The 22,419-nt window shown below is 54.8% G+C and overlaps 1 protein-coding gene across 1 annotated transcript; it reads right to left on the bottom strand.

Annotated features, from left to right (window-relative positions):
- Positions 1 to 19: 19 nt before the first annotated feature.
- Positions 20 to 22,003, bottom strand: RASGRP4 (RAS guanyl releasing protein 4). Its single transcript, XM_044435129.1, has 17 exons — positions 21,766 to 22,003; positions 17,292 to 17,494; positions 15,455 to 15,560; positions 14,472 to 14,534; positions 14,241 to 14,372; positions 13,440 to 13,593; positions 11,344 to 11,517; positions 10,379 to 10,495; positions 9,586 to 9,861; positions 8,082 to 8,162; positions 7,745 to 7,849; positions 5,586 to 5,695; positions 4,543 to 4,687; positions 3,978 to 4,014; positions 3,016 to 3,150; positions 2,218 to 2,441; positions 20 to 1,208 (listed from the first exon to the last, which is right to left on the bottom strand). The coding sequence occupies exons 1-17, from the start codon at positions 21,786 to 21,788 to the stop codon at positions 1,050 to 1,052; spliced, it is 2,244 nt and encodes a 747-aa protein (XP_044291064.1). The 5' UTR covers positions 21,789 to 22,003; the 3' UTR covers positions 20 to 1,049.
- Positions 22,004 to 22,419: the final 416 nt, after the last annotated feature.

The raw sequence follows: 22,419 nt of genomic DNA on the forward strand, positions 1-22,419 counted from the left end.
TCTGCGACTGGCCCAGGGTCACCCAGTTGGCTCCATGGCCGAGTGGGGCCTGGAACCCAGCTCCCCTGAATCCCAGTCCAGCATTCTTAACCGCTCCACCACACTGGCCCTCTAATCCTGCAGACAGACAAGGCTGCTTTCTGGGTTCTACAAATGAGCGCTTCTCTTGCGGATGAGGCCACCTCTTGGGGGTGGGCAGGGAGGCAGAACGGAAATCGCAGGGCAGGATTCGGCACAACGCAGGTGTCGCTCTTGAGATGACACTTTCTCTTTCAGTTGGAATACTTCGTGCAAAGGTACCTTTTCTTCCGTAATATAATGTTTCTGCCTCCATCCCATTTTCTTTTGCTTTCGGTTGGTGGTTCTGGGAGATACGGTGCAACATGTCGTGTTTCCAAAGGGGCTCAGATCTCTTGCTGTCTCCAGCCCTTTGCAAACAGAAGGGCACAGGGTGGTCAGCGAGGTGACTGTAAATGGACTGGGAAGCCCACTCTCAGCAAGAAGACAACTTGATTTAAAATTGTAGCATCCCTATTTTGTCTCTTTCCAACAGGCCATGTTCTCGACTGCCCCAAACAGACAGGGTTGGGGGAGTGAAGCAGAGAGATGGGGCGCATAGAAAACAAGGCAGGAGACAGAAGAAATATTGAAATTTATCTGATGTTTCCATGCCTCGCTCGATCTCTCCCTGCTGCCCCACCATCAGTTTCATGCTTGAGGCGGTCTTTTCCCCACACCGATGCCTCTACTTTGGTCTTGGAGGATCCCAGTTCATCCACGTCCGGGAAGGGGTCTCTTGGCATACACACCCCATTTTTTATAGGTGGCTGCAGGGAACATTGGTTGACAAAAGTGCCTTCTAGGAATCAAAGATCGCCTAAATAAAGCAACCCGGATGGATCAAGCAAGTGAGTCAAGCTGCATCCTACATTCAGCCACAACGGCAGCAGCTGTCATAAAAAATGCACATGCAAAAAACTGCCAGGATGCGCCGTCCAACGAGCAACCCCTTCTCTTCGCTTCCTTGGCATCTTCCACTGGCCCCTTGTTCAGTTGGGCTTGTGGGAACTGCAGACAGTCTGTTCTTTCCGGCAGGAGAGTCCTGGAAGGCTTGCCGCATCTGCCTTCAGCAACCGGCTGTTCTCCAGCTCCAGTTGTGAGTTGCGCCTCTGGAGGCACTGATTGGCGATTAAGAGTCTGTCCCGTTCCTGTAAGACACAGCAAGCCTTGGTAGCGTCAGCTTAAAAAGCACCAGACTCTTGTGGTGAAGCCAGGCTCGCAGAAATGCAGATGCCAGCACTTTTTCATGACCCAGGAAAGCCGGGAGGCTTCCCCATCCCTCTTGAGCTTGGCTGACGGCAGCTGGGAGGAAGTGCATTTCCCCCATAACAAGGCATCCTTCCCAGCTGCTGTGTCGGGTATTTTGGACTGGCTTGCTGGAGGTGAAAACGGATGCAACCGGTTTGCCACCAAACTCGCCACTGTACCACTGCTTTGTCGCGGCTGCAAGAGACGCAAGGGAGCAATCGGTGTGAGGCATTTTCAGCAGTGGCACGTGGCTAGCAGCGCTGGGCCAGAGGTGGCCCGCCACTCACTAGCTCCGCTGACCATGCCCCTTGCCTCAGCACGGGACAGACTGGACTGGCTGTGCTTGCACAGGGCCTGTCCCAGGGCTGAGGAAGCCACGCTCCTTTTGTGCAAGAGCCACAAGTGAGGGGACAGCTTGAGCCTGGCCCCATGAACCGTGGCCTCTTTGCAGAGGCAGCTTTCGAGCTGGGTGTGACTCTCAAAGAGGGGAAGAGGTTGCAGTGGCACTGGGTCCTGGGAGGGGAGAGCGACCTAGCGGGAAATTGGGACCACACGGAGTGGCCGAGACGGACTTTCTGAGGCAGAAAGTCTGCTAAGGGCACCCAATGCTGGAGCCCAGGGCTTACTGGTGTGTGTGAACCCTTCACTCACTCTGACCTCCAGGCCATGCTGGGGGTGGCACAGGAGGTCCAGACATCTGTTCTTGGCCTTCTCCCACCCCAGCAGAGCTTACAGCAGTTTTCCAGGAGAGGTGAAAGGGTAGCCATGAAAAAGGATGCGTGTGCTCCCACCCCAGAGCAAAACTTTACTGTTGTTGGATCCACCCACCTTGTTACCTGTAGCTCAGCTCTAATCTGCTTGCCTGTTCTTGTTCCACAGACCTCCAGAATCTCCCTAGAAAAGCCTCACCTTTTCCAGTTCCTTCAGCTGCTCCAGTAGCTGCTTCTGGCTCTTGCCGTGGCCGCCAACCCCTCCCTGGCGCTCTTGCAGTCTCTCAGCCATGGGGCTGACAGCCTCCGTTTGGGTCGAGGCGTGTCTCATCGGCCGGCAGCTCGTGGCGCTTCCCAGGCTGAGAAGGGGGCTCTTGACCTGCTCCCATTTGGGTGGGAAAAGAAAAGTTTCTTCCTCGGAGCCTGCGGCACAAGAGAGGCATGGTTAGCAGCGTAGCCTACCAGCATGGCAGGCCGTTCCCGCAACTCGCGCGGAGGTGAACCCCGAGGCTGCAGCAGAAATCTACACAGGTGTTAAGTTCCGCAGCTGGTCCCGTCTGCATCCCTGGCTGGAAGATCAGCTGGGCAGGAAGGAGGTTTCAGAGGGAAACGGACAGGCATTTCCTACTGCAGGTTGTGCTACCAACCTCAGTCTGCAGGAGGGCAATCTACTCTGCAACCAAGGCACTGCTGCTGCATTTCTCCTAAAGCGGGGCCTGCAACTTGTGGCCTTCCGGGTGTTTCGATCCGCCACTCTCCCAGCAGCCCTAGTCAGCGACATCAGTGCTGAGGGATTGTGGGAATTGCAGGCCAAAGCTGCTGGAGGACCAAAAGCTGACCACTCCCGTCCGAAAGTAACATCCAAGGTCGCACAAGGGAAAGGACTGCCTTTTGCTTTTAAGCATCTCTTAGGAAAGATTGTAGATTACGTGACTCCAGGCCGCTCCCGTTTCCCAGGCTGCCCAGGGATTCCAGGTTTGTGCCCACAAGCTTTTACCTGAGCTGGGGTGAAGAGTGCCAGCTGGCGTTGCGATCCGAGGTGTGCTGCTGTCGGAGGCACTGGAGTGCAAGCGCCTCTGGCACTCCACCTCCACCTGGTCCTTGCACTGCTTGTGGCAGATCAGGCCACAGTCTGTGGGGGAAGAAGCGAAAAGCTGCTGAAGCCAAGCGTGGGGAAGACTCGGGCGAGGTCTGCAAATGCGGCCCACGCAAACTGCCTGGCGATTCCCTGTGTGGGCTGAGACTGCTGGGGGATGCAGGCTTGTCTCCTGTCAACACGTGCACAGGAGAGCATCTCTAGTAGCCTCTTAAGGTGAGTTTCATCACACCTGACAGCCTGTACAGGGTCACAGAGCTGCCCGTGAGCAGATCTTTAAAGGAATGGTGCGACTTGAGCCTAGATGGGCACCATTTCCTTAATATTTCTTTGCCCTTAAGACACGTTGCAAAGGAACACAGTGCTGAATTTAGGGCTATTCTCATGGCAATGTCGATTTTCTAGTTGCAGAGACTTTTACAGACATTGGAGAGCACTAAACAGTATCTACCCCCTGTGGCAATCTCTTCTGCCACACACGCGCACACACACACCCGGCCTTTCCTGCTTCACATGTCGTCCCAAGCGCAACAAGAATGCCATGATTGGCAACTGTGCTGCTTTGCGGAAAAGCCAGACGAAGCAGGTGTGGGCATAGACGGGGTACGTTTTCAGGTGACGGAATGACAGCCCATTATATGATCATAATACATAAATAACGACAACTGCAGACCAGCCTCCTGAACCTGAATACTGAACTTAAAAACTGGTGTTGGGAAAGAGCCTGGGTCACAAGGCACTGAAAGGTAATATCCCATCTGTTCCTGCTGCAAGAGCCATCTTGACACATCCCAGCGAGCAGCAGAGTTGGGGTGTGCTGCTCTCTATGCTGCCCTTTCGTGCCCAAGGGAGGGCATGCTTACCCCGGCATCGGTATCCTTGCTTGGAAACTCCCCAGAGCTAGGAGGACAGAAAAGAAAGAGGTGTTCGTTGCAGTAATATTCACCATTGTGAAGGCCAGCCCAGTACCTTCCCCAGATCTGAGGAAGACACACACACAGACATATGTACAAGTGCAGGAGAAGAACTGGGTTAATGTGGGCCCGGGGATGTGGCTTTCCTGTTTCAACGGTGTTACAATTCACAGAGGTTGGATTCTACGTATGCTGTGTCCATCATAGAAATTTCTGCTTTTTGATCTGAAAGCGTGTTTCTAGGCCTCATGGCTGCAGAGGCTGAAGGCCCATGTCGGTAAAGAGAATCTTGACTTCAAAGGTCTCCTGCCTCGGAGCCCTGGTCCTTTTCTATTCCACCCCACCTGCTGCTGATTACCATCAGCACTAGGTGCCCCATTCCAGCTTGCTTCCTACTGGGGCTGCTCAGTTCTGAGTGTGCGATTGTGTACGCAGGAATCTCGGAGGAGCAGCCGCGGTTTCTGTCTGTGCAAAGGACTGAGTGGTGATCTTATGCCCAGAGCTGCAGACTCACAAAGCCATTGCAGCTGTCGCAGAAGGTGGGCTTCTTGAAGGTGGCCTCCTGGAAGTTGTGCGAGAAGCCGAGGCTCAGCTTGGAGAAGATGGCACAGGCCCGCATCAAGTACTCCGAGAGCTCTTCCTGGCTCCAGGTTCCCTCGCTGCGGACGGGGAGAGGCACACGGTGAGGCTGTGGTCTAACTGCCTGGCCTGCCACACTTTTCTCCCCGCAAACACGGAACCTGACTCCTGGCCCCCTTCCTTTCCGGCAGGCTCGTCTCAGACTAGCGGAGAGATGTGCCCCCACCCTGCAGAGTCCTTGCTTAGGATTCAGGGAGTTTATAAGGGGCATCAGCCCTCTTGGGTCTCAGTTGTCGCCTCAGGTGAACCAAGGACAATGCCCTGCAGCTGCTCGCTTCAGGCACCGCGGTGTTTGTTGCTCCTAAGCCACTAGCAATCTTGCCAAAGAACCCACAATGAACTTTTCTCCTCCTACAGGAAGCTCTGCTGTCACGAACTTAGGCCTGCTGTCTGTTTGCAGAGCTGTCGCTGGCACTCCGTGGACTGGAGTCCTCTGACCATGGCTAGGATGGCCACTTGCCCTCTTTTACACAAGACAGTCTTCTGTTGGAAGGGCTGCCCTGTCCAATGGCAAGTTAAAGATGAAAGAGAGATCTTGGCCACTGGCATCTGAACAGGAGCATCTCGTCCCTTCCCCACTGTAGTGACACAGACTGTATTTCTGTTTTAATAATCACGGCTCAGTTTGCATCTCTGCTGCACTGTAGCATAAGAAAGGCATCCGCTTTGGCCTCTCAGGATTCATTTCCTTTCCCTAGCAATTCATAAATGGCCGCTCTCGCCCAGCCTACAGAGCTTTAGCTGCTTGGCACCATGTGCGGCAGGGCTGTGCTGCTTGCAGGGATGGTGGACTCTTGGATTTCTGGGCCCCCTTGGCCTAAATGAGCCACTGGCACGATCTAGGGGCCTCACTCCCAAAGAAGCCCAACACCCAGCACCCGTGGGCCTTCCAGCTTCTTTCCACACCGCAATGCTTACCGCTCTCTTTCCAGCCCACTGAAAGAGAAAGGGAAACTTGTGGAAATCCTCTCAAAGTCCTCCTGAGAGATGTAGCCCCGTTGTTCAGGATCATAATTCTTGAACACAGACTAGTGCAAAGGAGAGAGAGGAGAAAATTAAGCCTCGTGGAGATGACTCAGGAAAGACTGGGGTGCCAGCCCCTGAGCAAGTCTGGGCATTTTGTTTTCCCCCATTCTCTGCATGGCCCTTGACCGAGAATGAACTAACCAGTCCCTGCCTAGATTGGAGGGGACAGCTTCCTTTCCAGTCAACTCAGTGGCGAACGGGCCTAAAGCCATCCCTGGGGAAAACCAGAGTTACAAGTGGGTAGGTTGCCCCCTTTCTCCCTTTTTGCCACCACTTTGACTCTTCTTACTCATGGAGCAGGCTGTTAGGGAAGAGAGAGGTGGCTCTTGCCCGAGATCTGGACTGACTGCACCCGGAGGGCTTTTGAAATAAGTCCAAGGGCTGCAGGTCACCCACCTACAATGTAGGTAGCTATTGACACAGGGAAACGACAGAGGAAGGCAAGTGTGATGGGAAAGGACACGTGCCAAGAGCTTCTAGTCATATCTCCTCAGTCTGGACTTTTAGGGGGTTTCTGTGAGAGACCAGTTGGAAGCAATACTATGTGAAGGATGGCACCTGGTTTGAAAACAGAAAAAAGCTGGAAAGTGAGTGGTGACGCCTGGCGAAATCTCAGAATGCCGGGATCCATGGATCCATTCAGCTCAGCTTTCTCTGTACTGATTGGCCACAGTTTGCCTTCCCAACCTAGGAACTATTTTCCAAGGAGTCGTCACAACGGTTCCCACCCTTCCCCAGCTGCCCCCCTTTTCAGGGACATGGCATGCCTCCAGTGCTAAATCTCCATTAGTTAATTCAGCCTTTGAATATAAGCACTATTCTATATCAAGTCAGAGCTTTCAAAGTAAGTGGAGGACGGGCAGAAGCAAAGATGCACGCTAGGAATCACCACTCCCGACACAAATGCAGTTGACATACATGCTTCGGCTTGTCTGCCCAGCAGTCTGAGGGGAAGCTGAGCAGCCTCAGGCCAGGAGGGGAAGGGGTGAGACCCTGCTGCCGCCTTAAAAGATCTCCCCTCTGAAACTGCTTGAGACACTCTAGGGTCCTGTGAGGACTGTTTGACCCAAGCTGCCCAGGTTCACACGATGCAGCAATCTACGGCACATTCCCACCGTGGCTTGTGTATTCAAAATGGCGGCCAGTTTGCACTCACGAGGGTAATTAACATGGCATGCCTTCAGTGAAACCTGGCTTAGGGGGCAGTAGGGGCTTTGGTGATGTGGGGACGTGAGGAGAGGGTGCGGAAACTCCTCCGGGGGTGACCACGGATTTGTGAAGGGGCAGCAATAGTGGGATCTCTTACGCCGTGGTGCTCCAAAGCAAGTATACTTCACTTGCAACTGCAGAAGAGGAAGTGGGTAGCCTGGCCGGATTTGAGCCTCTTCCTTCACCAGAGGAGCGCATTATGGTGAAGAGGGAGGAGAAGAGCAGGCACCGGCCCTGCTGCTGGGGGGGGGGGGCAGGGGAGGCCCAGCCTGCTTTCCCAGCTCAGCACAACTTGGCACCCGATCGCAACCCGCACCTGCCAGCCACAAGTGACGTGTGTGTGGGGTTGGCGGGCAGGCCAGAAGTCCAGCAGCAGAGGAGGCGCACTCGTGGCATGACGCAGTGCGGGGCTGGGGAAACCCAGGATCAGCCCCTCGGCACCACCCTGCAGTGCAGGGGATGACCGTGGGGTGGGAAGCTAAAACGGGAGCGGGATGACCGTCACCCTGTGCTCCTGGAAGCGGGGGCGGCCGGGATGTAAATCTGACTAATGCCATATGAAATACGTTGCTGAATGTTCCGTTCAGTTCTGCATTTCCAGTAAGCTGATGCTTTGAGTTGACGAGAGAAGCTAAAGCGGCCCGCCTGGGCCAGCTGTGCTGGACTACAATTCCCAACTGGAGGATGTTGGCTCACGAAAGACTGAACGGAGGCGTCTGGAGCATCCGTCGGGAGTGGTACGGGGCCTCTGCTTTAACAAGCCTCAAGGCTAGCAGGGGCGGAGAAGTCCTTGCTGGCCGGCCCTCGGCTTTCCTCGCAGGCCCAGCCGCGGCCGTTCTCACCTCGACCATTTGCTGGACGTGCCTCTTGATGGTGGCCTGGTCCAGCTTGGGAGACACTCCGGGCACCCACTCCACGACCACAGGGGGCTTGAACTGGGTGGGGGGCTGCGAAAAGAAGGGGGGAGAACGGGCAGTTTGAGGCAGGTGTGGGCGGGAAGCAGAGCTCCAGGGGTTTGGTCCTTCAGCCCCCTGCACAGCTGGCAGTGGCCCGTGCTGGCAGGCGCTTTGGGAGGCAGGCCCGAGCCACTGGCGAGCCGGCCTTCTGCCCACCCTGGTGCAGCTGATGGGACGGTGGGGAGGGCCAGGAAAGGGTGTCCCCCTCTCGGCCATCTCTTACCAGCGTCTTGGGACACCGGGGCTCGCGAGCATAGGAGAGTGCGTAGATCTCCTCGTCCGTGTAGTAGAGGTCCAGGGAAAGCTGGGAGAGGGAAGAAAGTTAAACGGGAAAGAGGACCGTGCACAGGTATCAAATTCATGTGGGCCAGGGATTGTCTCCCCCACCCGACCTGTTTCCCTGCAGCTGTCTTTGCCCAAGGACAAAGCAAACTGCCTGTTGCAAACCAGTGACCCCTCTGCCTATGGGGCAGAGGCCAACAGGGCAGGGGGCAGCAAGGGAGGGGAGCAAGCCCCCTGCAGCAGCTTCCCTCCCCAGCAGAAGCAGGCCTTCTGGAGAGCCGACGGCGCTCCCTCACCCCGCGAGAGGGAACCGTCCCCAGACGCTTCGTGTGGGCACAGCCGTGTGGCACGCGAGCCGGGAGGGCGCCTCTGCCCCTTTGGCGGGGGAGCGGTGGCGGGGGGGCACAGGAGGTGGGCCCCCACCTGTCTGGCCACAGCTCTCCCGGAGTCTGAGATCACGTGAGGGGCTGCCTCAAGTTCCCCGCAGTCATCGCTGAGCAGCCGCCCGGGGCTGCGGTGACTGAGTCACTCGCCGGCCTCTGCCGGGCGTGTGGTGGCTGCCGGGCGACCTCCCGGCACGCAGGGGCTGCCCCACCGCCAGGCTGCTCGGCAACGCAGCCCAAACACAGCAGCCCTCGCCGTCACAGCCCCACACAGGCCGGTCCCTGCCTGCCCTGGCCGCTTCCTCGGCTCAACTGGCGCCAGCCCCAGGGTCTGAGCAGCCTTGGGCGAGACGCCCGCCCCGTGGGCCTGCTCCCTCAGCACGGCCGCCTGCCTGCCTGCCGCCGCCGCCACTGGCCCCGACTCCTCCCGCACCCCACACTGTCAGGCGCCGTGTGAAAACACACGGGCCACGGTGCATGCGAGGGGCGGCCAGGTCCAGGGACCCGCTCTCCGCTGGCCCTGGCTGGGGGGGGGGGGGCGCCACGTTGCACACAGCGCCTGCCCTTGACGCGGCCCTCGCGGCCGCCTTGGCATCCCCGGGCCGCTGGTGCGGGCAGCTTCCTCGGAAAATGCCCCGGGGGACGTGTGGGCCCCCCTCCGAGGGCCCGCATTCCTCCTCCAAGCAGCCCCCCTTCAGAGCTAAGTACGAGAGGACTGGAAAGCGCCCCCGTCGGCCCGAACAAGGGAGCTCGCCTCACGATGCCGAAGAAATGGTTTCATTCGTGGAGAAGGCCAGCCATTTTTTTCAGCATCTTGAGACCGGCTCCCTCCTTTGAGGCTCGTTTTGGGAGGTGCGTGACTCTGACTCTTTGTTTTTAGCAGCTTTTACTCAGAACTTTATAGCGCCCTGTCAGGTGCTCTGTGCTGGTGGACCTGTCTTGGGGGTGAGCTCAGCCACGTGGGAAGCTCCTACAAGGCTCAGAATAAAGGCCGCCACGGATAAGGAGCCCCTCTTATGTCGGAGCCCCTGGCCTCCCCGGTGGTCCAGGACCGTCCCTCACAGTGAGCAGGTGCACCAAGTCCTTGTTGGCCTGGAACGGCGGCTTCGCCTGCTGCAGCATCCGCAGCTCCCATGCCGGCTCGTACAGGCTCTGCAGTTTGCTCAGGTTGAGCCGCCCGCCATCCACGCGGTCGGGCAGGGCCTCGTGCCGCGTCACCAGGTCCTTCAGGTGGACACCGACGATGGGGATCTTGAAGCCCTCGCAGTTGGCGTAGGCCCGCCGGTACGTCCTGTAATTTCCAGATGAGGAGAGCAAGTCCGTCATCTCGGACAGTATCTGGGCGGGGAGAGCAAAGTCCAGGACAGTGCGTCAGCGTGGAGGCCCAGGCCCCGTTTCAGCCCCCGGGTGTATCTCGCGCCTTCCCGTGCGCAGCTCTCAAAATGGCTGCCGAGAGAGCCGTTCTGGCCGCCATGCCTGGAGTTGCTGGGGGCTTGCTAGTTCTCACATTCAGGGCCCAAGGCACAAATCCACACCACGAATGGACACGTGGGTTTATTTCTACATATGGCAACATAGAAATACTCGCTTGAACATACTTAAAGGTGCAAGGAGGCAAAGCCAACCCATTAATTGCTCAGCCAAACCAATGTACCAAACAAAAGGCCTTCTTCAGATCACTCGCCCTCTGCCTGAGAGCATCATAAACCAGTGGGGAAAGTTTCTCTTTTCTTCTGAGCTTCATCATCATGCCAGCAAAGACCGGGGTGGGTGGGTGTCGCAAGGCCAGCCCTTCCCTCCCACCGCTAGCCGACCGACTGCCCAAATGAGGTGGGTGCGAGGCCCGGTTCCTTACCTTGGTGACCTCGGAGGGAAGATGGGCATGTGTGTCCTTCAGGCGGGCGATGGTGCTGTGGCAAAGCCCCCCCACAATCGCCATGAGCGTGCTGAAGTTCTGCAGTTGTTTTAGCTTCTGCAAAGGGGTAAAACGGTGGCTGAGGTGGGAAGGGGTGTCTGCCGTTCAAAAGTCCCCGGTGAGAGCTGCCTCGCTCTCCTCCTCCCCACAGCTTCTCATTTGAGAGGACTTAACTCGCATTCTAAGCTACGTGGGAAATCTGCGGCAGAGAGGCAGTGTGCCACCGTCCCAGAGAGGATGAACTTTGTACATGTTCGTAGGAACTCTACTCTCTAACCGGCAAATACATAGGTAGATGGTTCCCCACTGATGCCCCATTGATGGCGGCCTTTGCTGACATGGGGCTCTCTGGATGCGCTGGACACAGTTCCAGCGTCCCTCAGCCAGCCAGGCAAGGGCACCTGGAATGCACTGAGCTCAGGAGGAGTACTGTGTAGGGTTCCCAGCCAAGCAAGCACAGCATTCCCAGACTTGGGTGGAGTGGGGATGGTTGGTCATGGGACAGGTGCCTGAAAAGCAAGACCGATCCCCATGCACTAGCATTTAGCCATTTTTAAAAGCAGTGCCATTTGAGTGGCTAAACAACTTTTGTACTATTTATTTATTTAAAGCTTTTATAGACCATCCACCACAAGTGTCTTGGGACAGTTTTACAATAAAAGCAACACAAAATAAAACAGAGCACAGCATCCAGCTTCTAGATCTTGGTCTGCTTCCAGAAGCTGCAGAGAACATGTCTGGTGCATCTTTTGCATGGCGGGAAGACTTCTGTCTTGTCTCCCCCTAACCATCTTGAGCCTAAACCTACTCAGCTCTTTCCTCGCAGGGCCCAGCGCGGAGGACATCCCACCCCCTGTTCCACAGCCGGTTCCCTCTCGCAGCAAAGCAGACCGCAGCCCTCGAACCTGCGTGACGTGGATGAACTTGGCGAAGACTTCTGCGCGCTGCTGTGGCGTCGGGCGGTTGAGGATCATGACCTGCACCCACTGCGAGATGCTGTTGCACAGGGCGATGGCGCGTTCCAGGGCGGGGCTGCCGCGCACTGACCCACGCAGAACGTAGTTCTGGAAGTCCAGGTACTGCCCCACGCAGAATGAGAAGACAGGAGAAATGGTCTTGCCGAGTCAGACATCCCGCAAGAAATGGTCTTGCTGAGTCAGACATGTCTGAGTCAGATGTGAAGGGATGGGAGGAACCCCTTTTGGGAAGCCCAGCAGGCCAAGTGACACCGGGGTCCTGCCCTGAAGTCCCTCCCCTGCCATGGTGTCGTCAGCTGCTTCCTACCCATTTCCCCAGCCCTAAATCTAACCTTCTGTTTTCAACCGGCCAGCCACGTGATCAGTCAGAGAATCTCACAGGTGGGTCACAAAAGGCATGTGGACACAGACACACACACACACACAGGGCCCCCGATTCCTTAATATCCGAAATAGACCACCCCTGGATGTCACAGGCGTCTTTGAACTAGTTTTACATTCTCTGCATTCTGTTTGTGAACTACTGCCTTGGTCAAATATCCCCCTGTTTCCTACAGTTCTTGGGTGCTGAGGCAGGAGACGGTCTGCTTCTCAGGTCTGGCATGGCTGAAAGTCATCCTCCCCACACCCCCACTGTGTGCGGGCCGGTTGAGTTTCCAACTGCCCATGGAGATAGCGTGGTTGGAGCCAGGCATGCCCTGGCTTCTGGTCTGAGATGGCATCTCTCTCGAAACCTGCCGCAATGGCCAGACCGCAGCACGTGTGCGTGCAAGGAGCCGGAACACTCGTGCTGCCCCCGAGCAAGCCTTGCCCTGGGGTCGTTGCCCGCTAGCCGTGCTTCCGCCGGGATGGCAGCAGCGTGTCTACCGCAGCAGCCGTCGCGAGAAAGCTAGCCGAGGAAGGACCAGCCGAGGAAGGACGTGCACTGAAGCCGGGGCAGCTTCAGTGCACGTCACCCACCAAAACCTGGCTATGGGCATTGCCCAAGGAGGTTTGACTGTACAACTGCGTGATCTTGGTCACAGTATTTGGATGGGTCCTCAGTTAGCAACTCCATCTACCATTTACAGCACCCCCGTGTCATCCCACAATTTTGTTTGGAATCAGAAAAAATCCATTAAGGAGGAAAAGGTGGAATCGCTGCACACTGTCTTTTGGGTGCAGGCAGTCCCCTGTCTAGAAGGTGCTTGCAGATTAAAGATCCCTACTGCACTACGCAGCTTTTGACCTAGTTCACACAACACAACAAGCCAGAGCACAGATTGAATGAGTTGTCACTGAACCGTGGGTCGTTCTGTGAATGTAGCTGTGCTCACCAACTATGGTTTCTGGAGCTCAAATAAACCCACACTTCACAACCCAACAACAAACCATGGTTTGTTAGCCCAGCTGGGTTCACACAACACAGCAGCCCATGATTCAGTAACAATTCATACTTGAAGTCCTATACAACCTGCACCTTGGCTTGTTCTGTTCACTTTGTTTGGAAGGCACCTGAGTGACGAAAGTTTTTATGTCCATACAGCTGTCTATCTCTGCATCAATTGCAATTGGACGGGTTAAGTCCAGAATACCTGAAGGATCACCTCCTTCCCTACAAGTCCTCACACCCCTTAAGATCAGCGGGGGAGTCCTTGCTCCAAGAACCCTCCCTGAAGGAAGTGCGGAGGGTGTCTACTTGGAGAAGGGCCTTCTCCACAGTGGCACCGAGACTATGGAATCTGCTCCCCAGAGAGGTCCACCTGGCACCAACATTATACTCTTTCCAGCACCAGGTAAAGACCTTTTTATTCAACCATTATTTTCATTACCAACGGTTTCAGATGTTTTAGGATTTTCCCTTCATAGTCACACTTTCTATTTTTTCCCTCCTTTTTCTTAAGTTCATGATGTGTTTTATATTGTTTTAATAATTGATGTTTTATATTGTATTTTTGTATTTTATATTGTACTTTTATATTTCATAAGCCGTCCTGAGATATAAATGTCTGTAATAAATAAACAAGCCCTTTCCCCTTGCCTACCGATAGCCGGCAAAAGGCCTTGAATTCCAGGAAGGTGAGGTGGGCGGCCAACTCCGTTGCATCGAGGTGATCGAAAAGCAGCGAGACCTTTCGCTTCTTGCCGCAGCCAGGACTGCCTTGACAGCTGAGCACACGCTTCCAGGTATGGGTCACCCTGGGAAGGAACAATGCCAGAAGCCCACGTTAGGGGTGCTGCACCCCCAAACCCTCCACATGCTCAGAGGAATTTGCTGTTAGGTGCCGTCAAGCCATCTCTGACTTAAGGCGACCCTGTGAATGAAAGCCCTCCAAAGTGGCTTATCCAGGCAGCACTGCCAGCTTTTGCAAATTCCGGCTTGTGGCTTCCTTTATGGATTCAGTCCATCTCTTATTTGCCTTCTGCTTTTAACTTTCCCTAGCACGCTGGTCTTTTCCAGCGATGTACTTGAAGCATGACAGCCTCAGATTTGTCGTTTTTGCTTTGACAGAAAGCTCTGGCTTGAGCTCAAAGAAATCCTTGCCTGTAAAAGCTGAAGGTTCCTTGAACATGGTAAATTAGCATGGCTGTGGTTTTGATTGGCAGTGGAAAGACTGGGAAGCCAAAACTGCTGGGTTTCACATGCAATTCTGGCGCAGGAAAGGATTCCCAGAAGAAGGGGAATTGAGAGCCAAGGCACCAGAGGTTCCTCGCAGGGCCCGGAGCGGAATCAGAGATACGGATTCCCGGCTTCACCCCACTCCACCCCAGCCTCCTGGGAGCCCCATTTGCTTCCCTTTCCCTGCCTTAAGATGCAGAAGTGCCTTTGAGCCAGGCAAACTCACGTGCTGGACGTGTCAAGCAGGCGGCATCGATCCGTGTGGCCTTCTTTCCTCACCACCTCCAAGATCTCCGCAATGCCCTCCTCCAGGTGCGGGTCCAGGTGAAAGGCCTCGGGATAGTTCACCAGCCAGTACCTGAAGCCAGAGCGAGAGGTTCAGCCTGGAGCTGCAGGAGTCCCTCTCCCTGCCAGGATGGGGTGGGGGTCAGAGGAGGGGTGTGGGGAGAGCGCAGACCGAATAAAGTGGCAGATCCTCAGCTGTCGCTCCGGTCGTCTCTCCTGGGATGCGTCCTTGTATGTAGCAAGCAGCGTTAAGGGTTAATTACTCTCAAGTGGCATAGTAAAATGCTCAGGAGTTCTCAGATCCTGGCCAGTGGTAAAGGCATAAATACTGAAAGGCCCATACTCACAGAAGGGTCCCGAACTGCAGGCAGAGATGTTGATCCATCTCAACAAACACTTACAAGGTTCGCCTCCTCTCCATCTTATCCCCACAGCAACAACCCTGTGAGATAGGCTGGGCTGAGAGTCTGTGACTGGCCCAGAGTCGCCCAGTGGGCTTCATGGCTGAGCAGGGACTAGAACCCAGAGCTGGGCACAAAATGACGCATGGTGCAGAGAAAGGGTATAGGGAGACATTTTTTCCCCCTCTCATACTACTAGGGCCCAGTTGGGTTGTCCCATGTGGCTGATGCGTGGGAAATTCAGGACAGATCAAAGGATGGACTTCTTCACATGGCACAGAGCCAAACTATGGAATTCACTTCCACGAGATGTGGCGACAGACATCAATTTGGGTAGCTTTAAAAGAGGGCAGGACAAGTCACGGAGGAGCTGGCCCTCCGTGGCTACCAGTCCTGATAGCTCTGTGCCACCTGAGAGAGTCTGTCTCGGTATACCAATTGTTGGGGAAGATGGTGGGATGGTGACGTGGCCCCCAATGTCCTTCTTGTGGGACCCTGTGGCCAGCTGGCTGCCCCTCTGTGAGCAGCATCCTGGACTGGGCAGACGGGGCACTTCCTCGGCTTTGGCGAGTCTTGGTCCCGCACACCTGGAGGGGAGCCGCTGGGGAAGGCCGCCTCCAGGTATGCTGCTCGGACACCGTCTCCCCCTTCTCAGAAGAGGTTCCCTTTCTGGAGCCCACAATGGGGAAGTGATGGGAAGGGGGCACTTCCTATATTCAGACCAGAGTAACCAGAGCTATTCTGGAAAGGATATAAAGTCAGGAGGAGATGAGCCAACTCGGTAGACGGAACTACCCAGCTGTGGACTGTTAATGTCATGTTTACCATGAAGTCGCTGGTGCACAGCTTCCCCTCCAGATCTAGAGGAGAAGAAAAGGCATTCAACTGGCATATTTGTGAGCAGGAGGGAAGTGGAACTGGACTGCAGAGGAAATGAAGAAGTTCATTGTGCGGCAGTGGATTGGAGGATAGCAAAGGTCGGTCCTGCTGAAAATGCAGTACAGTTCATTAACACCATAGAAGTGGATTGGCTTCTTTGCTAAACGTTCAGGAAATCGCCGGTTTACTGACTCTGCCAGAGGGAGTGTGTTTATTAACACAACAACAAGCATCGCTGGCAGAGAAATGAGGGGACGCCCAGATATTGGGCAGGATCGCGTGGCATAGCAACCCGTCATGGCAGATCACCACAACAGGCTGCCCTGAAGTGCCAAGCAGCCATGGCGAGCCCTGCAGGCAGGCAGGCAGGGAGGCTCCTGGGCTTGCGCTGCTCCTCTCCCGCACTCCTCCCCTCTCATTCCACCTGGCGATAGCCATGAGCGCAAGCCGGGCTTGGCCGGCCGCAGAGCTCCCTGCTGCTCAAGCAGGACTCGCTCCCCGCAACAGAGCAAAGAGAATGGGGCACAGAGCAGGCACCTTGCCTCCCGTGCCAGGAGGACGGGGTGCGGGCTCCCTCTTAGGCACAGGGAGGGCAAGCAACCAGGCAAGGCTGCAAAGGGGCAGCGCTGCTCAGCTGACTCCCCTGCTCCTGCTCCTGCCCGAGAGGAAGGGCTGGGCTCAGTGTGGAGGGCCGTCTCAGCAGGCCCCCGCTTAGGCCAGGCTTCCCCTTCCCCGCCTCTGCTGGAGAGAAAGCTGCTCAGGTGGAAGCACGCGAGGGGGAACCGGGGCCAAGAACGGAGCCTCCCCACCTGGCCCAGGTCCCCCCTTCCGCACTCTGGCCTGGGCACCTCCCTCTCCAGCCAGAGCAAAGAGGAGGGCAGGTGCACCCTCAGGGAGCTGGGCCGAGAAAGGAGCGCCTTGCTCCCAGCAGGAGCAAGGAGGTGCTTGCCCCCTTCTTCCCAGGGCAGCGCCCCCCAGTGGGCCCACCCCCTTCCGATCACCGGAGAAAGAGGTTCTCTGACATGCAAGCAGAGCTGGGGGGGCGGATCCATCGCCCAGGAGGCACTGTCCCAGTTGGGGGCACCATGGGCCAGCGGATCCTCCCCCACCACCTGCAGTGCGGGAGGTGAGAACGGGGAGGGCGATCGGTCAGGCAGCACCGCCCTGGTCAGAGCCGCCCCCGCCAGCCCAGCAGCCCGGGCAGCTCCCTCTGGCAGCTCTGTGGTTCCGGGCTTTTTACCAGGACGGGTTGCGCTATCTGGGTTCAGATGACGCAACAGGCAACTATGGGAGGGAAAAACCCAGAACAAACCATTGTCTTATCGTGGGTGATGATAAGTCTCAATCACTGATCACCATGACTGCGTTCAGACAACATGGCAGGCACGTACACAGCCTCTTAACTGTTTGTCGCTTGGCATGTCATGTTCGTTTCTCTCTCTCTCTCTCTCTCTCTCTCCGGTCATCCTATTTTAAGGTAGTCATGAGGACCCTGTGGCTCTCCAGATGCCAATTGCTGGTCGTGGTGGCTGGTGGGAGGTGAGCCCCTTGACAAACTTAAAACTTAACAAGTAGAACCAAAACCCTTTCCTCCAGTTTGAATCATAAAGAGAGTCGCAACACCCTCAACAGCATCTGATCCATGGGGAGGGCCCCAATCCCTTAGTCCCACACACACACACATTCCCACCCCCAGGTTGCTGCCAAGTTACCAAAGGACCGAAGGCATTTCTCAATTAACTCATTCAGGGTACAGGACCGGTTCATTTCTCCCAGAGAGTTGCAAGCCAATGCCTGGCTGATCTCCCGGGGGTTCGGGCAGGTCCTGCGGCGTTGGTTTTTCCGCTGGGAAATCTTGCAGGCATCCGGAGTGGTGCTGGCATCCACGATGCTGGCGGCTTCCATGCGCAGCTTTCTGCAAAAGAAGCTTCACTTATATTGGCCGAAGCAAGAGGCCTGAGGAGCCACCCACGCTGGCCCTTTGCTGACCTCCAAGGAGAGGGATGCAAAGCTGGGAAGATGAGAGCACTTCTGGGAGGCTAGGAGTGAGGCGACACCCCGTGCCCTTCCTGGCTGGCTGTCAAACTGCCCTTTTGCTACGGGCAGCAAAGATGGGTTACACGCGAAGCAGGTGCACATGGGAAAACTGTTCTGCCAGCTTGTGAGAGTGGCTGGAACGCCGGGGACAGGCTGTTTGGACACGGGAATCCTGGGGTCCACCCCCCACCCCACCTTGCAAACCCCCACCCCAGCCTTCTCCTCCAGATGTGTTGGACCACAACTCCCACAATCTCATCATTACAGTGTGTAGTACAACACACCTGGGAGCACCAGCTTGGGAAAAGCTGCCACATAGGTCTCTGCACAGCAGTCACTGGGGAACATGGGTGGGAGAGTTCTGTTGCTTGTGGGAGCCTCTGGGCAGCTGGTTAGCCACTGTGTGAACACAGTACCGGACTGGACAGTCCTTGGAGGGAGGCTTGCTCTCTCGCCAGTCCTGAGGTTCTCCCAAGCATGCGGGAGACTCCCTGATGGGTCTCCGGCGGCCCATTTGCGCCTCAGTCCTGTTGCTACTTACCAGCCAGGCTCACTGTTAGAAAAAGTGACAACGGTTGTTGAAATTGTCACTGTGGTCTCTGAAGCCAGCTGTACTAACAAGCCATGGTTGGTTAACCCTGGGCAATGCATGGCTTGTTCTCGGCTTGTGAACTGTGGGTTGTCCACCATGGTTTGTTCGCATGGCTTGGTGCCAATAGAATGATAGCTTGCACCTCACCAACAGTCTACAGTTCTACAACAACGCACCCTCTTCCCCTGAGTGTGAGTTTTTGTGTTGTCTGAATCCCGTGTGAAAGAACCAGAGATCAAAAGTTAAGCCCTTGAATGAAAAGTGCAGCCTTCCCCAACCTGTTGTGAGTATTTTTAAATAAATGTTGCAGAAACACCTTCGGTTAGCAATCTTTCGGAAGAGAACTAAACCTCCCCACAGAACCTCTCACCACTTGAGGGAACAGGGAATGGGGAGCAGAGAAGACAGAACAACGCTCTCCACTCGCAAGACCTTTGTGCTGCAGGTTGTGGATCACGTTTCCCATCTGCACTGGGCCACTGCAAGACTGTTGCTTTCCCCCAGCCCCTCTGCAGGCCAGAGGGGCTTCCAGAGCCGTGGCGGTCCCTTCCTCCACGCACCTCCGCATGTCCCCAGCAGGACAGCAGGGGGCAGGCAGGGGAAGAGGCAGCTGGTGTCAGGCCGGTCTCCTTGGTATCACCAAAAGAGAGGCGACCAAATTTCCGCACGAAATCTGTGCGTGCGGGGCTGGAAGCGTGGGTGATGACTTCCGAAGCGATGGCTGTCACAGAGAGCGAAGGACCCTGTGACCAAGCGGCCTCTGGGAACTGAGCTCTTCTTGATGATCGTTCTGCTTCTTTAAAACAGACGTGGGCAGAATAAGTCTCCATGAGAGGGAAGCTTCGAACAGAGGACTACCTGCCGCCAAAGAGGACATACGGCCACCCTCGGTACGGCATCTTTGTTGCCATGTCTCATGCTACAGATTCCTTGCAGGTGTTGGGCAAGAGAGACTTAAACCAGCTTGAGCTTCTTGAGCCATCTTGGCTCTCCAGGATGTTTGTCTGAAAAGGGTCCTTTGGCTTCATTTCTGCGTAGGACCAAAGTATCCCGGGACAGGCTTTCTATAAAAGTTCCCAAGTGTTCTAGCCAATAGCAAGAGTATGTTCTGAAGAGGCCCAGAAGAATCACAGCATTCAGCCATGCCTAACATCTGGATAAACCACAGGCTCAAAATGAATATGTTTTGAACCCCTGGGCTAAAATGCCTGATGAAAACCGAGAAGCAATGCATGTGTGAATGCCCAAGTTTCTCAACCCGCGACAGCCAAATCAAGGTCTAATTTAATCAGGATAAGCAACAGAACATCACAACTTTCCCTGGTAGAGAGAAACACCCTGGGCATCTCTCCCACGGCACACGTTGGTCCATCACACCAGGTTCAGCCCCCATTGCTCATGCTGTCCCACCGACCTTTGGTTTTGTTGCAGGAGTCCCATCGATCATCTCTGGGAAATCTGAAATGTTTTCTCCCTAGCCCTAACCTCAAACATATTCCCCTTAGAAGCCATGAAGCACAACCTCTTGGGCTTCCTCATTTCCCCCACTTGACAGCACATTTGAAAGTCAAGCACCCATCCAGCAGCAGTGCTTGGGAGTCCTGCGTACTACTGAGGAACTTCCTTCCCCCTTGCCCAACTTCCTTGCATGCATGGCCCAGGCCAGCATCAGCACTCACCACTGCCTCTTTCAAGGCTAATCAGCTTGCTTCCTTGCAAGACGTCTAAGCAATGTTTCCGGCTTGGATATCTCATCTGCAAACTTTGTGGGCGTTCTGATCAGTCTTGCCTGCTGGATGACTGGTCTTTTCCAGAGGCTGAGCTGAGCTTAGCAGATCAAAGTAGACAGCTGAGCTCAGTATCTCATGAAACCTGTGTGTTGTCAGCATGGTGGTACTCTGTTACAACATCTCAGCTTTCCCTCTGGAAAGTTTAGACCTTGCAAAACCTGGGTGGCCAAAGTGGACTTCTCCAAGACCCCAGCATGTTCACAAGGCAGGCTGCTAAGCAACAGTCACTTAAAGATCAGAAACGGAGTAATAAAGAGCATAAATCAGCCCATAAGCCTTCAATCACAAGCTGAAGAAGGTATCAGCCTAGGAACCTTGCATGAATACAAGCAAATATTAAAATGCACATGCTAGCTTGTTCTTGAGTATGAAGCGGCAGGTGATTTGAGCCAGAATCTCTACGAGAGTTTTACCTTCCAGAGCTGCTGCAGCGCATGTTCAGAGATGCGTGCTGACAATCCCTTGCAGTACCACACAGGATTGGACCTCATCATTTTCCACAACAGGACTGAGCAACTTATGGACCTCTGGAGCGTTTGGCCTACAGCTCCCATCAGCTCCACCCAGTGGGTAGGCTAAAACATGTGGGAAGCCACATCTCTACAACCTTGCAAGATCCTGGAATACCTGTCTCGGATCTCACAGAGTACTACTGGCCCCTCTGAAAATATCGGGATCCAAAACAGTCACACTAACTTTTCACCGATGAAAATGAGGAACGTTTGTGCATTTGTAACTCCTCAGTTCTCCCACCAAAATCACAACCTCGATATTCCCACACCTCTGCTCTCCCCTAGTCCCAAAGCAAATCCATATTTTCTCTGTGGAATTCTCTGGCCCTCCAGGTTAGGAGTAATTTACTCTGTGGGAACTATACTAACCTTGGAAACCGATGTGTTAGCAATTCACTGACCATAAAAAATAAAAGATGAAAGAAAGTCCGGCTTCCCCAGAGAGCTGCTTGGTCTGCAGCAGTCAGGACATGCTCAACTTCACCTCTACCAGGCATGATCCCTAATTTTTGCTACCTGACCCTGCTAACTGGTCAACTGGACATGGACACCGACGTCTGAATGCTCCCTTCATGCTGGCTGTGAATACCAAGACTTGCAGTCTGACACATCTGGTAAGCCCTGTAGTTATATTGGTCATTCTTACCTGAAATCCAGCTGGGGCATTTCAAAGACGCAGCACCTCTAGAGGCAAACCTGCCTCTTTGTCTTTCAGATCTGGCAGCCCTGTGCCTCCCAAGCCAGGACTGGAACGTCGTTGTTGTTACTTTTTTGGACAGGGAACAAAAGGAAACCCAAGTCCCACCTATGCAGAGTTATCCATCCCTTGCCCAGCTGCATGAAGCCAAGTGCAGGCCAGGAGTCCCAGTGAATCAGCTTCAGGACTCTGCCCTTTTCCGAGCAAAGCTCCTATACCACTAGGAGTCATGCAGCAAAGACAACCGCCATGGCTCTTTCGAGGGCACGACGTGGGGAGCGAGCATCCCCGGTTGTGCTCAAGGCTTCCCACAAAGCTGCATTAATGCGCGGTAGCCCCGTCCCCCCCAAAAGTTGGCACATCAACGCTATATTGAGAGAGGCTGCATTTCATTGGACGGCAAGTTGCATGACTGTGAGCCACGCTGTTCAAAATTAGAATGGAAAGAGGAAAAGAAAAGCTCTGTCAAAAATAACATAACACTCAAAACAAAACTAAAGCAGGGCTAGGAAAATCCCAGTGAGTGAAGAAAGGGAGGGCTCAAGCGGTTCCGCTTACCTCCTGCTCTCTCGTCGGATCATATTTTTTCCAGCTCACCACAGCCCGTCTTCCAAGGCACCGTCTTGACCTGTCCTGGCCCCAGGAGGGGAATGCTGTTTTCGCTTTACTGCTGGGGAGGGGACTCGTCGCTGCTCCTGCGAGCACAGCCCAGTTGTGCGAGGGAACTCAGTTTCTCCGCACGGCGGCCGAATCCGAATGAACGGGTTGCTTTTCTGCTGATGTGCGGTTAAAAGGAACTGGGTTACACATGTGATGTGGTGTGGTGTGCGTGCATGCATGTAAAGAAGAGATAGAACGGGCAGCGTCAAACTGTGGCAGTCAATGGCATTGCTACTGAGCTGCTCTTTTTCAAATGAGTGCAATTCCTTTTCCCTGGGCAGCTGCAGGCATGTGGGCATTCAACAGTTCCTGATCGCTGCATCTTCATGATGGCGAAGACTCCAGATGTTGCATATCTGGAGGCCATAGAGTTTATAAAGAAGGGAAAAGACCCCCAGTCTTTAAATTCCAGACCATAGCTAGAAATAAAATAATGAAAACATAAAATTTAGAGAATGCACATTGCTCCTCCCTGCCCAACTTATGCTAACTGCTCAAATTAATATCCTGGGAATAGAACTAAGTAGTTTTGGTTCTCACACCCTCAGTCTC

Source organism: Varanus komodoensis, unplaced genomic scaffold (assembly GCF_004798865.1).
Source record: "Varanus komodoensis strain SLA01 unplaced genomic scaffold, ASM479886v1 scaffold29_1, whole genome shotgun sequence".
NCBI lineage: Eukaryota > Metazoa > Chordata > Lepidosauria > Squamata > Varanidae > Varanus > Varanus komodoensis.

Coding starts and splice junctions, on each gene's coding strand:
- RASGRP4 (XM_044435129.1), bottom strand. CDS start 21,788: ATGATCCGACGAGAGAGCAGGAG. Junction 17,495..21,765: donor ATCCGACGAGAGAGCAGGAG/GTAAGCGGAACC, acceptor CTTCTTTTGCAG/AAAGCTGCGCATGGAAGCCG. Junction 4,688..5,585: donor AGTGGGCTGGAAAGAGAGCG/GTAAGCATTGCG, acceptor CCCCGTCCGCAG/CGAGGGAACCTGGAGCCAGG.